The sequence below is a fragment of the Cervus elaphus genome, chromosome 9 (genome assembly GCF_910594005.1).
Source record: "Cervus elaphus chromosome 9, mCerEla1.1, whole genome shotgun sequence".
NCBI classification, from domain to species: domain Eukaryota; kingdom Metazoa; phylum Chordata; class Mammalia; order Artiodactyla; family Cervidae; genus Cervus; species Cervus elaphus.
The window spans coordinates 58653808-58669278 of NC_057823.1; the positions used below are offsets into that span (position 1 = coordinate 58653808).

The 15471-nt window shown below is 33.5% G+C and overlaps 1 protein-coding gene across 5 annotated transcripts in view; it reads left to right on the top strand.

The window, feature by feature from the left end:
• The window catches only part of RBM27 (RNA binding motif protein 27), a 59825-nt gene extending 46311 nt beyond the window's left edge, over nt 1–13514 (top strand). For all 5 annotated transcript variants that reach the window (XM_043913143.1, XM_043913144.1, XM_043913145.1 and 2 more), the window contains 7 exons: nt 1134–1253; nt 2138–2212; nt 2355–2519; nt 4067–4171; nt 4284–4475; nt 8747–8857; nt 10277–13514. In XM_043913143.1, coding sequence (XP_043769078.1) covers nt 1134–1253; nt 2138–2212; nt 2355–2519; nt 4067–4171; nt 4284–4475; nt 8747–8857; nt 10277–10360 — 852 coding nt within the window. In that variant the 3' untranslated portion in view covers nt 10361–13514. The remainder of the gene's footprint in view (nt 1–1133; nt 1254–2137; nt 2213–2354; nt 2520–4066; nt 4172–4283; nt 4476–8746; nt 8858–10276) is intronic.
• The last annotated feature ends 1957 nt before the right edge of the window (nt 13515–15471 follow it).

The following is a 15471-nucleotide window of genomic DNA, read 5'->3' on the forward strand; positions in this document are numbered from 1 at the left end:
ATTTCTTAGTATTATACACATTTTTCTGTGTCCCTTATATGATATCTTCAAAGTTAATTTAAAACATAAGAGTGGAGTATGTTAGGGAAATCTTGACCAGAGAGATTGTAGTATAGTATGTTGCTCTGCTATGCCTTTAAGAGGGGAAGATTATCTGGAGTCATCTGTTTGTAAAGGAATCTAAATAGCAAAATGAGCAAAGACGGACACCATTTTGCTTGCAGCATTAGATCTGTGAGCTGGCTACTTGTCTTATGGTTGGTTGTAACATTTGCAAAGTACCTTACTTCTTAGGAGGGTTTGCAATTATTAGAAACATGGATTTTTATTTGACACTTGTGGAAGATAGCTTAGTGACATTAGCCACCGCACCCCCACCAAAGACCTCCACAAACACATCTTTAGTTGAGCAAGTTGAGTTTATTATTCATTGAGGAAGTATACACAGTGAAACCATGGAACGTGTCATTTAGAGGGTGTTAGCAAGGGCTTATTTTAGGATTGGCTGTGTTAGGTAATTTGGGGGAAGGTTAAAAGAAAGAGGAGTAATGGTATGATCAGATTGCCTAATAAGTTTACCTAGAAGGAGGGAAGACCAGAATTAGGCCAAAGCTGTATTTGGTAAAGAAGCTGTAGTCATTCATATTAGCCAGGGTATAGTTTAGTCATTTTATGGTTTGGGTAGTATTTACAGGTTTTTTTGTGTTTAGTCATGCAATGATTTTATTTTTGTCTTGATCCACCAAGATCCACAAGAGTGGCCTTGTCTGAAGTTAATATACTATGAAATTGTTCATGTTTAACAAGGGGACACTGAGGCCCAACTGTGAGTGGCAGTCTGGCTCCTAGATGTCGAGAAGTTGTTCTTTTTCTCCCAATTAAAAAAAATATAAAGAAAAGAAAAATTTCTTTATATTCAGGAATGCAACATTATTGCTAAAAAGTTTTTGTATTTGAATGTTAATTGAGTTTATATATAAAGAACTTGTTTTATAAATGGAGAGTTTTTAAATGTAAAAATAAAAAAAAATGTAAAAATAGCCAAAACTTTACTCCTTTAAAAAATTTATGCAGTCTTTTTAAAAAATTATTTAAAGGCATTGCTAAGATTTAATCATATTTGTGTTTTGTAGATATTTTCAACTCCAGGCCATCCAAAAATGATTTATAGCTCCTCAAACTTAAAGACACCTTCAAAACTTTGTTCAGGATCAAAATCTCATGATGTCCAAGAAGTTCTTAAAAAGAAACAGGTGACAATCTTGATTCTTCTTCTCTTCAAAAAGAAAAGATCTATTGAATTCTTAAGTGATTGTATTAATAACTTGAACAATTCAATGTTGGTATGGAACTACTACATCATAATGTTTATTTAACTGCTACTTGATACATTGTATACTTGAAAAATGTTTTGCAGTTAGTTGTGTTAGTAGCTACATCAAGCACAAGGAAATAATTTTTTTTTTCTATGTAAAAATTAAAGACACTGAGTGAGTTGACTTTTTATTTCCTTTTTTTCCTGCAAGGGAGAGAAAAGGGCGAGAAATGGATATGTCTGTTCCATTATTTTCTCTTTGTACACTAGATATTGTTTCACATGAAGTATAACAATAATTATCATCTTAGATTTAAACTCACATAGTTTTTTAAATAAAATAGATGTTTATTTATATTACCTAAGTATAATTAGAGATTTAATTAACAGAAGGGTCAGAGGTGACATTTTCCAGATAGATTTTGCTATCATTTCTAACCTAGAGCTGCATCTCACATTTTTAGACTTTAAACTTCAAAAATAAGGATTTGACTTTTTACATGGGGAGGTGAAAACAGCTCTTGTTTTCCTTTATATATGCATTCAGGTCTTTTAAGTGAATAAACCTCATAGATACAGCTAATTTGTGTTCAGTATTTTAAATGTTAAAGTACAATTATAAATGTAAACTTTTATATTGGAAGTGTTGGGAAAATAGATTTAAAGATTTCATATCTGGTCAGCTATTTTTTGATTAGGAGGAAGAGCTGTCTTGTATAAGGGATGACTCAGGGGAGATGAGTTGAGATACAGAGCCTTATGTATCATTGGCAAATTTGTAAGGAAAAAATTAGTAATGAGAAACTTAACCTGTTTGTACAGGAAGCAATGAAGCTACAACAAGATATGAGGAAAAAGAGGCAAGAAATGTTAGAAAAACAAATAGAATGCCAAAAGGTAAGACAAACATTCATTATTTGCTTGCTGGAATTGATGTACAGAATGGATTTTCCAAAGATATTCCCCCCAAAATTTTCAAGGTTATTTGTATTAGAATTTACTAAGCATAGTTTTACTTTTTTTGTTGTTTATTTTATAGATGTTAATATCCAAGTTAGAAAAAAACAAAAACATGAAACCAGAAGAGAGAGCAAATATAATGAAGACTTTGAAAGAGCTTGGAGAAAAGATCTCACAATTGAAAGATGAGTTAAAAACGTCTTCTGCAGTCTCCACACCGTCTAAAATAAAGACAAAAACAGAGGTAATTGTTTGCATTTTTCTTTCAGCATAGGCTAATTGAACATTTGTGGTGTGCTTGGCACTTTGAAAGTACAGTGGAACCCTTAAGTGACTAGTGTGAGACACTAGCAACAATTTTTTTAATATTTCTGTAAATGCTATGTACTCCCTTTGAAAGAAATGATACTACCCAGTTTGAACAAAGATGTATTTTTTTAACTGAAATTTTTTTGTTCTTCATGCTGAAGATGTAACTGCTAGAGTAATGACAAGGAAAGAGACATTTCCTCTTTTCAGTTCTTTCGGTAATTCTTCGATACATTGTAATACAGCCATCTCTTTTAATAGTCAGAAGATAGCATTGACTTTAGTATGGGTAAAAATATGGCTTTTTATTGAAAACAATAGTCAAAAGTTCTAAATCTATTTAAGTCTAATTTTGTTAACTTCTATTTGTTTCCTTACCGCAGGAGAATGCTTGCTTTTACACTGAGGTTCTATCATTGTTCTATAGCTCTGTAGTAGGATTTTAGATAAATCTGCAGCCCTTTGAGAACTAGAGGGCTTCCCTGGTGGCTCAGATGGCAGAGCATCTGCCTGCAATGCAGGAGATCTGGGTTCAATCCCTGGGTCGGGAAGATCCCCTGGAGAAGGAAGTAGCAACCCACTCTAGTACTCTCTTTTTTTTTTTCCACTCTAGTACTCTTGCCTGGAAAATTCCATGGACTGAGGAGCCTAGTAGGCTACAGTCCATGGGGTCGAAAAAAGTTGGACACGACTGAGCAAGTTCACTTCACTTGAGAACTAGGAATAAATTTGTCAGATATATAGAATGTAAACTTTTATATACAGTATTATATTACATTTGAAATTGTGGTTTTCTGTTAGTAAAAGAATGTGTTTCTTTAGGATTGTTTTTCGCATAACATTGTCAACTATATAATCCAATAAAATTTTGTTTAAAATATTAACTTATCAAAAGCTTTTAAAATATGTAATAAAAATGTTATTTTTAATTGAAGCTTCCCCAATTATGGAAAGAACATTTAATTATAGAAATTTAAGAGAATATGGGGGAAGAAAATCTCTCAAGAGTCACACCAGCTAAAGACTGATCATTTGTTCCTTTAAAAAAGAAAAAGAGTGGCAATAGTTACAGGGTTCAGATCTGAAAGCAATTATTATAACTGTTGTTAGTGAATTTTTACAATATAATTTATTCTGTACCATTGTGTTTCAGTTATGATGTTTTATTATGTGATAATCATTCTCAGCTCCCTTATCTCAGATGACTGTTTTCAGTGTCTGATTTTTAGGCCATCTTAAGCATATTGTAATACTACTTGCTTATTAAGCAGTAATACTTTTTATTGTTATTACTGATAACATTATACTCTACATGTTTTCAGTATTATATCTGTCAAGTTACTTTCCTTAAAACACCCAGAAGAGATTTCATGCTTTCACATCTACCCAGAAGAGATCTGTGTCATTCTAAAAGTGTAATATTCTGAACAAGATTTTGTAAGTTGTCTAAAAAATACATTTTTACTCTTAATTTTTCCACAGGCCCAAAAAGAACTATTAGATACTGAACTGGACCTTCACAAGAGGCTATCCTCAGGAGAAGACACAACAGAGTTACGGAAAAAACTCAATCAGTTACAGGTTGAGGTGAGATTAAGAAGAGTTACCTATTACAGTTAACATCTCAAAAAATAATATCCCTCTCTTTTCCAAGGTTTAGTCTGACAGTGTATATTATATTCTGCCTTTTGTTATTCAGGCTGCACGATTAGGTATTTTACCTGTGGGTCGAGGAAAGACCATGTCCTCTCAAGGTCGAGGGAGAGGCCGAGGCCGTGGAGGGAGAGGAAGGGGTTCACTAAATCACATGGTGGTGGACCACCGCCCCAAAGCACTCACAGTTGGGGGCTTCATGGAGGAGGAGAAAGATGACTTACTTCAGCATTTTTCAGTAAGTTTTCGAAGTAGTAAGTGCTAACTATAAATTCATTGTATTCAGCATTTCCTTGCTGCCTTCTGTATAAATGTCAAATGTTTTATAGATTAGAAAATTAAGTTGTAAAATCATGGATATTAACACATTCCTGTTAATATATTTGAAGGTCAAGAAGTAGCTCATGCTATATTCCATAATATTTCACATAAATGCATTTGTAGTGACAAAAGTTGTTCCAAAGGTATATTTGATTTTTGCTTTAGGGTTTTTTTTTTTTTTTTTTTTTTTTTGTGTGTAATAAAGTTTTATTAAAGTATAAAGGAGATAGAGAAAGCTTCTGACATGGGCATCAGAAGGGGGCAAAAGAGTACCCCCTGCTTTAGGGTTTATTACATCTTTTACCAGGTGTTTACATGGTTTACCAGGTACCAATAAGTGAAAATAGTCTGGGATGGAGATGAAATCCAAAGGAAAAATTTGTTAGGAGAAGTGTCATGCTTAGTTATATTCTGTACACAGTGATGACCACTTACTTTTAGACAAACATTTAAATAAATATTTGCCACAGATAAATGTTTCTGTTATTTTGCATATATTCTCTTTCTAACCATTCATTAATTCATTCAGTAAATATTTTCTGAGTGTTATTTGTGCTAGAGCATTTTCATGCATGATCTCATGTAATCCTAAATAACTGTATAAAATACATGTAAAATCCCATGTGTAAAGATGGGAAAAGTGAAGCTTAAAAAAGTCAATCAAGATCATACAGTTAATAAGTGGCAGGACCAAGGTGATAATACACAGTTTACTGTTAACATCCAAAATCCCTATTCCTCAAACAACTTTTTTGAGAGAAAGCATTTTCAGCCCTAAAGATGGTGAAGGAAATCTTACACAGCAAGACTTCACACTATTGTTTTATTAGTTTGATGCCCATTAACCCTGCTTTGCCCTGGCCATTGGAGAACGCTAGCTTGTTATAAAATGTCCAGATTTGAGAGCCATCTTGGCTGTAGCCTGTTTACTCTTGAGCCAGTTCTTTTACTAGTCTGACCGTTATTGTTTTTTTGTAAAGTGGAAGATTGTCTTTAAGAGACTTCTTTTAGGAGTAAAGAAGGTAACATGTGGAGGAGCACTGTACGTGTGCAGGGTGTTCTTCTGGAGCCCAGGTTAATGTTGATTTCAGTGTTGATTATATAACATTTGAATCTCCTTGCCAAATAGTTGGGCGTTTAGATCCATGGCCAGCTCTGCTGAGGTGACATTAGATAATATAAATCAGAATTTTCATAAATTTGGCTCTGCAGAAAGTTTTCGTTAAAAAAGGAGGTTATCTTGTGGGGTAGGAAGCCACTTTGCTGTATCCTGAGGGTTACTGGAGATGTATATGTAAATGTTTAAGTTTTAACCCAGAAGTCATGCTCAGTTGGCTCTCTGCCTTTCTCATAAGTAGAGTCATTTTAATAGAGTATTTATAATAACCAACTTTTACATACATACTTTTTTTTAAGTCTGAAATATAACACCCTCTGCATTATGGGATATGTCCAGATATTTGGGGAAGGAGCAAAGAAAGCCAAGGCACATGAGCCAACTTAAAGAACAAGACACTATTGTTCGTTTTGATGGTGTTTTGTAGTTTGTTTTTTGTTTTGACAGGGTGCTATCAGACAATCTTAAGTGCTAGAAAAAACTCTGGTAACAGGTACTTGGACAGTATGGTATGCTTTCTTTGGGAAAAAAAAAATACAGAAATATATATGCCTGAGACGTTATTGAGAATAGATTTGACAAACTTAAGGGCAGCTCTTCTTTGAGGTATTTCATATCTCACAAAGGCTAAAGTAAAATGTATGTTTTCAGTATCCTTTTACTGTCCTTAATGATTGTGAAAAGCTCATTGAGCAGCTGTATCTGAATGTAAAGATGGTTGATGGGTTTTAGTGAAGCTATTTTGAAGTGTGTCTATTTGGTTTTTTTCTTAACATTATATTTCTGAGGTTTATTCATGTTATTACATGTAACAGTAGTTTACTATTTTTATTTCTGTATAATTTTCAGTTGTATAAATATACCACAATTTACTTTTCCATTCTCCTATTGATAGATATTTGGATTATTTCCATTTCATTTTTATGAACAGTGTTGCAGTGAACATTATTTTAGATGTCTTTTAATATATGTATGCATTTCTGTTGATGTAGATGGAACTGTTGAGTAAACTCAGTTAGGTTAGTTTAGTTAGTTTAGGTTCTCGTCAGTGTTGTGTGCGAGTTCCTGACTTGAACTTAATGTTAAAATACATCTATTTATTAATCTTATTTGTTGCAAGTTAGGTAGTGGGAGTTTTATATTCTTAGTTCCTGGCTGCATGCAAATTAGATTTCTCCTCTTTCTTCAATAATATTAATAGATATATAATACATTTAATGCCTTAAAATTCCTTCTGGAGGATATAACTACTGCGTTTTTTGGAAAGCAACCCAGTTAATACAGATTAAAATTTTTATATTGCTTTTTCTTGCTAGTAAAAGTAACACATCTTTATTTAAAAATTGAAATAACAAAGTAAGAACTTAATGGTGACTGCAGTTGATTAGATTGTATTATATAATTGAAATTTGCTAAGAGATAAGAACTTAAATGTTCTAGACCCCTTCTTCAACCCCCTCCCTAAAGGCTAAGTATGTGAGATATGGATGTGTTGATCGAAGGAGGAAGGGTATCTTTTCCCAGTGTTTCAAATCATCACATTGTACACTTTAAATATTTTACAGTTTTGTCAGTTATACTTCAGTAAAACTGGAAAGAATTTAAATAATATAGGAATGAACAGAATACTGATGAAGTCTCTATAATTGGTCATATTATATGTTAAAGGATAGAGTGAAGGATGTCTATTACACAAATTAGGAGCTTCCCTGGTGGTGTGGTAGTAAAGAATTCGCCTGCCTGCCAATGCAGGAGATGCAGGTTCAATCCCTGGGTTGGGAAGATCTGGATTATTCTGGAAACAGAAATGGAAACCCACTTCATTCCATGGACAGTGGAGACTGGCAGTCTGCAGTCCATGAAGTTGCAAAAGAGTCAGACACAACTTAGTGACTGAACAGTAACAACAACAAATCAACAAATTACACAAGTTGCCTTTTTTTTCAAGATTTATTAAGATATAATTGACATATAACACTATTATTTTCAGATGTACAACTTAATGGTTTGCTATACATATATGATTACTAAAATTAATTAGCATCCACATTGTCACCTCACATGAGAAAAAATTTTTTCCTAGTGATAAGAACTTTTAATATCTACTTGCTTAGTAACTGCCTAATTTTGAAAAGATGATAAATGTAAACATTTTGATTTGTGGGACATATTGAAATGAGTAATTCTGATATTCATTTTAATATGTCCCACGAGTTTTTTGTTTTCTCTTATTGAAATGTGGTGGTGGTGGGGAAATGTTTAGATGGTAGTAACAAGAAATACATTTGAAACTGAGTAATTTTACCGTGAGGTAGGTAGTATAGTGTTTGATTTCCCAGGTGGCTCAGTGGTAAAGAATCTGCCTACCAGTGCAGGAGACACAGGAGATCTGGGTTTGATCCCTGGTCAGGAAGATCCCCTACTCCAGTATTCTTGCCGGGAAAATTCCATGGACAGAGAAGCCTGGCCAGCTACAGTCCATGAGACGCAGAGTTGGACACAACTGAGCACACTCGCAGAAAGAAGCAAACAAAAACAAAACCACAGGATAGCGTTTAACACTTGTGGGATGCATAGATATGCCGTGGAGTGTTTGTCGTCATATAGCATTTCACGAAAGGAAGTGGGAATAGTTTCATCAGATATAGATTGGAATAGAAGGGATGTCATGAGATGAATAGATGATTTTTAAATTACTTACATTTGTAAGCTTTTACTCTAAATTTGTAATTATCAACGTGAAAGGTCATAATCATAGTAAGGCAGTATTTGTTGTTCTCATCATGATTTTTCTAAGTAGAAGGACTGTGTATAATTTATCTTCAAACCAAGACAAATTTTAAAATTTATGTGGCATCAGCATTAATCATGGATTATCCTGGGAAAGCCAGACATGTTTTTCTAATTAAAAAGAACATCACTTTTCTAGCTCTCATTGGAGATTATTTGTAGATCCATTTTAACAGATTTTTTTTTCCTTCAAATAATCATTAAACTTTTAATAGCACACAATTTGAAGAAATCATTAGTAAATGTGAGTACAAACTTTTGTGTTCTAAAATCTATTTTAGCCTGCAAACCAAGGGTCGAAATTCAAAGACCGTCGGCTACAAATATCATGGCACAAGGCCAAGGTGCCTTCTGTATCCACTGAGACTGAAGAAGAAGAAGTCAAGGAGGAGGTAAATTTAACAACTGAAAATAACGGAGTTGAATTAGATTGTTTTCCAGTTATATGCTTTTCTTGACATTAAAGTAAATAATATAAATTTTAAAATGCATAATGAGTTTTTTCATGCATGTGATTAACACTAGTCTAGAAGCTTATTAAAGAATCAGGACAGGTGCAGAAATGAAAAAGCTCTTTTGGGGATTATTTTCTGTTTTAGGAGAGACTTCTTTTTTTTAAAATTTGCATTTATTTCGTCTTTATTGGGGCTCTGGACATTTTTATTTTGGTAAATAAAGATGTGGATTAAGGGAACAATTCAATTTTATCTGGTTGTTTTAGTTTTCATTTATTCAAGTTCCATAAGGAATAGATTTGAGTTTCTTATTTTCTATGTATAATTCATTGAAGTGAGAGTGTAAAGAAGTTGGACATAAGAGGAAAGAATAGCAAAACCATGGATTTAATATAAGTATTAATCAACTTCTTAAAACAATGGGGACTAATATTGCTTTTTTACTCCTATATTTCTAGTTAGTTTATCAAAGTAGACACTTTAGGGAGCATTGCATGCAAGTTATTCCTCATTCACTGTAATTTTGGTTTTAAAAGATAGCAAGCATTTATGGCTGATCAAGAGTTTTCCTGACCAAATGGGTAATTTTACCTGAAGCAGAAAATTTTGCAAAAGCAGAAACTTTTCCCTTGTTAAAAAACAGAACAGAAAAATCTTGGTATTTTGGGAATGTTTATAGATACTTTGTAATGTTTATAAGATTTTAGATTTTTATGGTAGATTTGGAATGTCAGTGTCATAGGGAAGTTATTACATTCTTCCCTCACAAATAATTGGCTTTTAGAGGAAAAATTCAGAAGTTCAAGGGTTATTTATTTTTCTCACTTTTAATATAATAGAATAAAATTAATCAAAAACATGTTTCATAGATACCACCCCTCACTAAACATATGTTTTTTAATTTTCCTGATATTAGAATGGAAGTTTCCTATTAAACTAAAAAAATTAGCAAGGAAGACAAATATATATATGTATGTATTTTTAACATTTTTAGTTTTTCTTGCCCCTAAAGATACTTGGGCTTCCCTGGTGGCTCAGACGGTAAAGTGTCTGCCTGCAATGCTGAAGACCCAGGTTCAATCCCTGGGTTGGGAAGATCCCCCGGAGACGGAAATGGCAACCCACTCTAGAACTCTTGCCTGGAAAATCCCATGGACAGAGGAGCCTGGCGGGTTACCATCCGTGGGGTCGCAAAGAGTCAGACACACTGAGTGACTACTTACTAAAGATACTCTGAATTTTCCACTCGTAAATCCAGTCTGGGCATTGTATACTAGTCTGTCTGTTCTTTGGCCTAAAAAGTACTCTACTTAGCTTTCTTGTGCCACTGAGTGGATTTTACCCTCTTTTTTTCAGGAAACAGAAACCTCAGATTTGTTTTTGCATGATGACGACGATGAAGACGAAGATGAATATGAGTCTCGTTCATGGCGAAGATGAAATCTGATGCGACTTGTATAATTTTTAGGAATATTGTTTAGAAGAACAACTTTTTAAAATTATTTAAAGAAGTCAATGAGCCAAAAAAAATTTTTTTTTAATTTTTCTTTTCGACACAGTAGGTGTAAGGACAGCAAGTTTGCTATTTAAATACATCTCATAACTGTTCATGATATTAAAGCACCAAAGGCCTAGTGACTTTTACACAGTTGTGAAGATCCACAGGAATGACATGGATAATCTCTAGAGCCTTATTTTCCACACCACCTGTTTTTGTTGCTATTGGTGTTGGATTATGATGTAAATGACAGGGTGTTCAGAAATTTTATTTTGGATTATAATCTGCTGATAAAATTTCATTAAATGTCAAATCGCCTGGAATCTCTTAACTCTCAGCTATTATGGATGGGTCGTCAGACAGTAGGAGATACTTGTAATTAAAATACCCTTTGGCTTTCAAGAGTTGTCTTGGAAGAAATGTAAATTTAGTTTTTTTTATTGAGGCGGAGCCCAACTTATATTTAATCTAAATTTTGGGGGGATTTAATATGCAGCAGTGAGTACTATTTAGTGTTAATCATATCTGTTTTTCAGTGCTAGGCAGGCTCTGTGGTATTTCCATTCTGTCATCACATTAACTCTTCTGAACTTCTGCTACTGAGTTTTAGTTTGCTTTGAAATTATCAAGCATTGGTTCAGTTGTGGTTTTTTTTTTCTTTTCATGTTTTCAGACTATAAAAGGCTTTTATCTGTTGCCCCTTTCTCATCCTCATTTTCTTTCTCCTTCCTTTTTATTAATAGCCTGACTTACCCATTACTGAGATAAGTGATTCTTTGGGGCCACCAAAAGTCAGTCCCCAATAAAAAGTTTAAACCAGCACCTTGATAAATAAGTGATATTTTGATGAGAATGATGGAAGGATTTGTGGGGAGAGTCACCAGCTTTTTTTTTAAGCTTCACTTCAGTTAATAGTTATGCAAAAGGGTTTTAAAGTGTCTGAAATGCTTTTCCTAAATTTAAACCATGATGGTGAGGTGAGGTGACTGGGGGTAGGTTGGGGGTGGGATGGGGAAGGGGGATGGGTATGCTAGTAATAAATGGGAGTCATAACTTGACTTTGATCAGATGACCTTATATTTTCATAATTTTGTAGCTTGTTGCTATCCATGAACATATGCATCTTTCAGTAGACAGTTTCCTTCACTGTGTGCATTTTTACTGTACACTGTATAGAGTAGAGTATCTGTTAAGTAAAATATATCTGTAAATTTATGTCCTTGTGTTCTGAATGTTAGATGGAAAAGCAGAGGAGCAACACTACACTGTATTGACCCCTGGGGAAATAAAATGATTAATGTAAATAGGATATCACTTTTTCAAGGATATACACATCTATGTTTTTATAATATGTGTGGTGTGAAAATTTGAAACCTCCTGTTGGCTACAGAAGGTTCTTGGTGATCACCATGTCAAGGATTTTGTTTCCTGAGGTAAAGACTTGTTTCTCACAGCAGAAACTATTCACTAAGAGACTTAAAACCATCAGGACTCTAGATTTTTTTTGGCTCTAAGAAGTTAAGTCCCACATTCTGATTATCTTTCCTCTTCTGTATATTTTCCTGGAATGATGTGTCAAACCAGGATCATTTTTAAGTTTTCATGTATTTCTCCCTTCATAATGATAAGGACTTCCTCTTTCTAGGTTATTACTATATTTCTGATAACACAAAGCTTATAAGAGAAGGAAAACATCACAATGGGGTACCTAGAATAAGCAATCTTGCTCCTTCTTCCTCCATCATCTCTAATGAAATTTTCTTGATGTCTGTGGCTCAGTCGGTATATATTTTGAAAGATTCATTGTGGTGAATATTTTGAGTCCTGACAGTTTAAACGTGATAGAGGGAACAAAGGATTTATATATTTTTTGTACAAAGTTTTTTCTTAAACTGTATAATTTTGTAAATAATTTGTTTGGTTTTTTTTGTGTACTAAAACTACCAGCGTATAGATTTCAATAAGAATTGTTGTATTTTTGTATTTGGAAACTGAAAATTACAGTAAATTAATGGAGCTGTAAGAAAATTTTCAGTAGACTGACAGTTCAGCAGAATGAGATTCCTTTTCATATGATTTTTTTTTTTAACCTAAAATGGACATCTTATTACACTCTCAGTACGGAGAGAGTTAAGGATTTGTTTGATTTTTTAGTTCTTGGGGGAGAAGGGGTGAAAGAGAAGGATGTTAAAGTGAAGAATAAATAGACAGTTTTTCCAGTAAGTTTTTAGGCCCTTTAAAATGTAATTTATGATACACCTTAAATAGGACCAAAACACTTTCAAAATGTCATTTCTAATGTTTGACTCTCAAAAATAACTCAAAATATGCATTAAATATTGGAAAATTTAAGTTAAGGTTAGCGTAAACTAGTTGTATGTATTTTTTCCTTTAGGGCTGAGATCCCAAACCATTAGAATTTCTCTTAAAAGCGAGTAAAGATGACTTGTTTTCTTGGGCATCTTCACTTACAGAAATAACACATCCCATCTGAGGCAAATTCTGTTCTTTTGAATGTGTATGACATCTTTCTAAGTAGCTATTGAACAATAACAACCACCAACCTGGCTCAGTCAGCTTGGTTTTACTAGTGGCTTACTGCCCAGGCTTAAAAAGGTAACCCCGGGGAATGTAGGATTTCCCTCAATTTCTTCATGTTGTAACATTGAGAAAACATTGTCACTAGCTAAGGTGATAAATTGGAAAACGTCTTGTTAGGGTGGAAAAAGAAAGGTCCATGGTATGGATCATTATTTCAAAAAAAAAAGAAAAAAATCATGTGAAAAGGAATAGTGGTTCCTCTTGATGTATAGTATGCCTGTATTATAGTTTTTACAAAATTGTGAACTTGTGTAATAGTATAATAGGAGATATTGTTGAATTTCTAACTGTTTATACATTTAAATTCATATATGTAATGTTTGTTTTATCAATTACAATCTGAATTTCTAAGAAGCATGTTGACTTTTGCAATAAAGATGCAATATGGAATGGTTCACAATTGGAAAAAAAGAAAGAAAAAAAGATAAAAGTTACAAATTTCAAAGAATTTGCAAAATTTATGAACCATTCCAAAAATTATAACAATCACCAAAAGAGCTGTAATTCTGGCTTGTTCTGGAAAGAAAGAAAATGTGTGTGTATGCTTGCTTGAGTGAGAATGAATGAGTGATAGATATGAATGTGTGTTTTATGTTGAGTTCATGTACATGGGAGAACGTCACTCAATCTGAATTTGGGTACCAAAATCACTGGCTATTAAATGTTCAGTAGAATACCTCCTTTGATAGGTAGAGTGGTCTTGGAAACAAAAGGGAAGGGCATTAAAGTGTTACAAGTAAACTTGATAACATATTTCTCTGTTCATGAATGGGTCTTCGTATCACAGATAAAAGCACAAACTATTTTATAAAAGCAGTTATTTTAGTATTATCTTGAGGATATTCAAGCTGCCAGCAAACAGTAGGAAGGATACTTCCCTTAAGCACAATAGAGAGGAAAGAACACCTTGAAGAGATGAACTAAAGGTAACGATAGTAATTGTGGTGGCTGTTTAGAGAGGAATAGCAAGAGAAGGAGTGATCTTAATCAAGAGGACTGGGTGGTGACGGGAAAGGGAAGTATATCGCTTGGACTCCCATTTCTTGTTTTAAAAACTGCTTTTTGTACACAATTCCCTCCAAATGTTTATTCATTGTCCAAGAAGAGTCGTTCTTCAAATCTCAGTTTATACAGGAAAGGACTAAAGAATGGGAGTAAATTTCATTTTCCTTCTTTTCAAATAAACTTTTATCCATATTTTATGAATTAAGTAGCAAATAAGCTGTGTTACCATTTGTTTTGAATAGATTATAATTTATCCAATATATGTTCATAGTAAACATTAGTCTGAGGCTTTTGGGGGAGGGCAAGCATAATTCTGAACATAGCTATATTTGTTTAATAGTAACAAGTCAAACATTTTACTAAAATGGAGCTCTTATTAAACAAATTACCGGCTTTATGTGAAGTTTTTACTAATTTCAATGTAAATTATTCTAAAGCCAAGGATACATTTTGAATTGCAAACCCCATTGTAGTATCTAGGCTGGGTCTAGTTATGTTCCAATAAACATAAGACATGAGTGTGTATGTCAGCCTATGGGATCATTTTAAGATGCGCCAGGTTTGCTTTAGACGAACCAAAATTTTGCAAGTCAGACCTGTCCATTTTTGTATCACTTTCAGTCTCAAAGATCTATTTGAGGAGCCAACCAACACTGATTAAAAAAAAAAAAAAAAACTGCTTCTAATTGATGTGTTATGAATCACCTTCATTTATGCTAAATTGATTTACTGCCAAGTGATCTCCTTTCTACAGGATCATCTACCATTTATTTGGCCTCTTACCTGGTTCTGTAATCAACCTTAGGTTTACTAAACCATCCCAAACACTCTTGAGATAGGTGACTTGACACAGGTGAAATTAAGGTCAGAATAGTATTTGATGATTGTTTGCAGGATATTTGTGGTTTTAGTCTCCTCTTAGACTTCTGCAAACAGATTTTTTTTTTTTTTTCAAATTTTTATTTTAGGTTGTGGTAGTCAGGAAGCATGATCAACATTGTTACTTTTTCTTTGTAATTATATTTTTCCTTTTATGAAAGTGGAGCAAGGGAAGAATGCCTTAGCCTAAGAGCCTATTAGCTGGTTCTCAATGGAAACTTGTATTACCTACAGCACTTCAGTTTTCTTATCACTTCATAGAGTTCTATTACTTTGATATGGGACCCCTTAGTTCTTATAACAGTTGAGTTGGGGTAATGGTTAGTACTTGATTGTTCAGAATTTTTGCTCTTTACTCAAACCTTTTTTGAGGAGTAGGATTATGGGAATAAACCTTTTAGTTGCCTGGCTGCGTGTCTGTTGATTTGAGTTTTCAACACTGCTTTGTGAAAACCTCATAAAAGTGAATCTCTTCTTAACAAGACTAAAGTCCTCATGATTCTTTCACTTCTTAGTTTGCCCCCAAACAGCTTCTTTTGTGAGATACTGATATATTTCTCTTAATTTT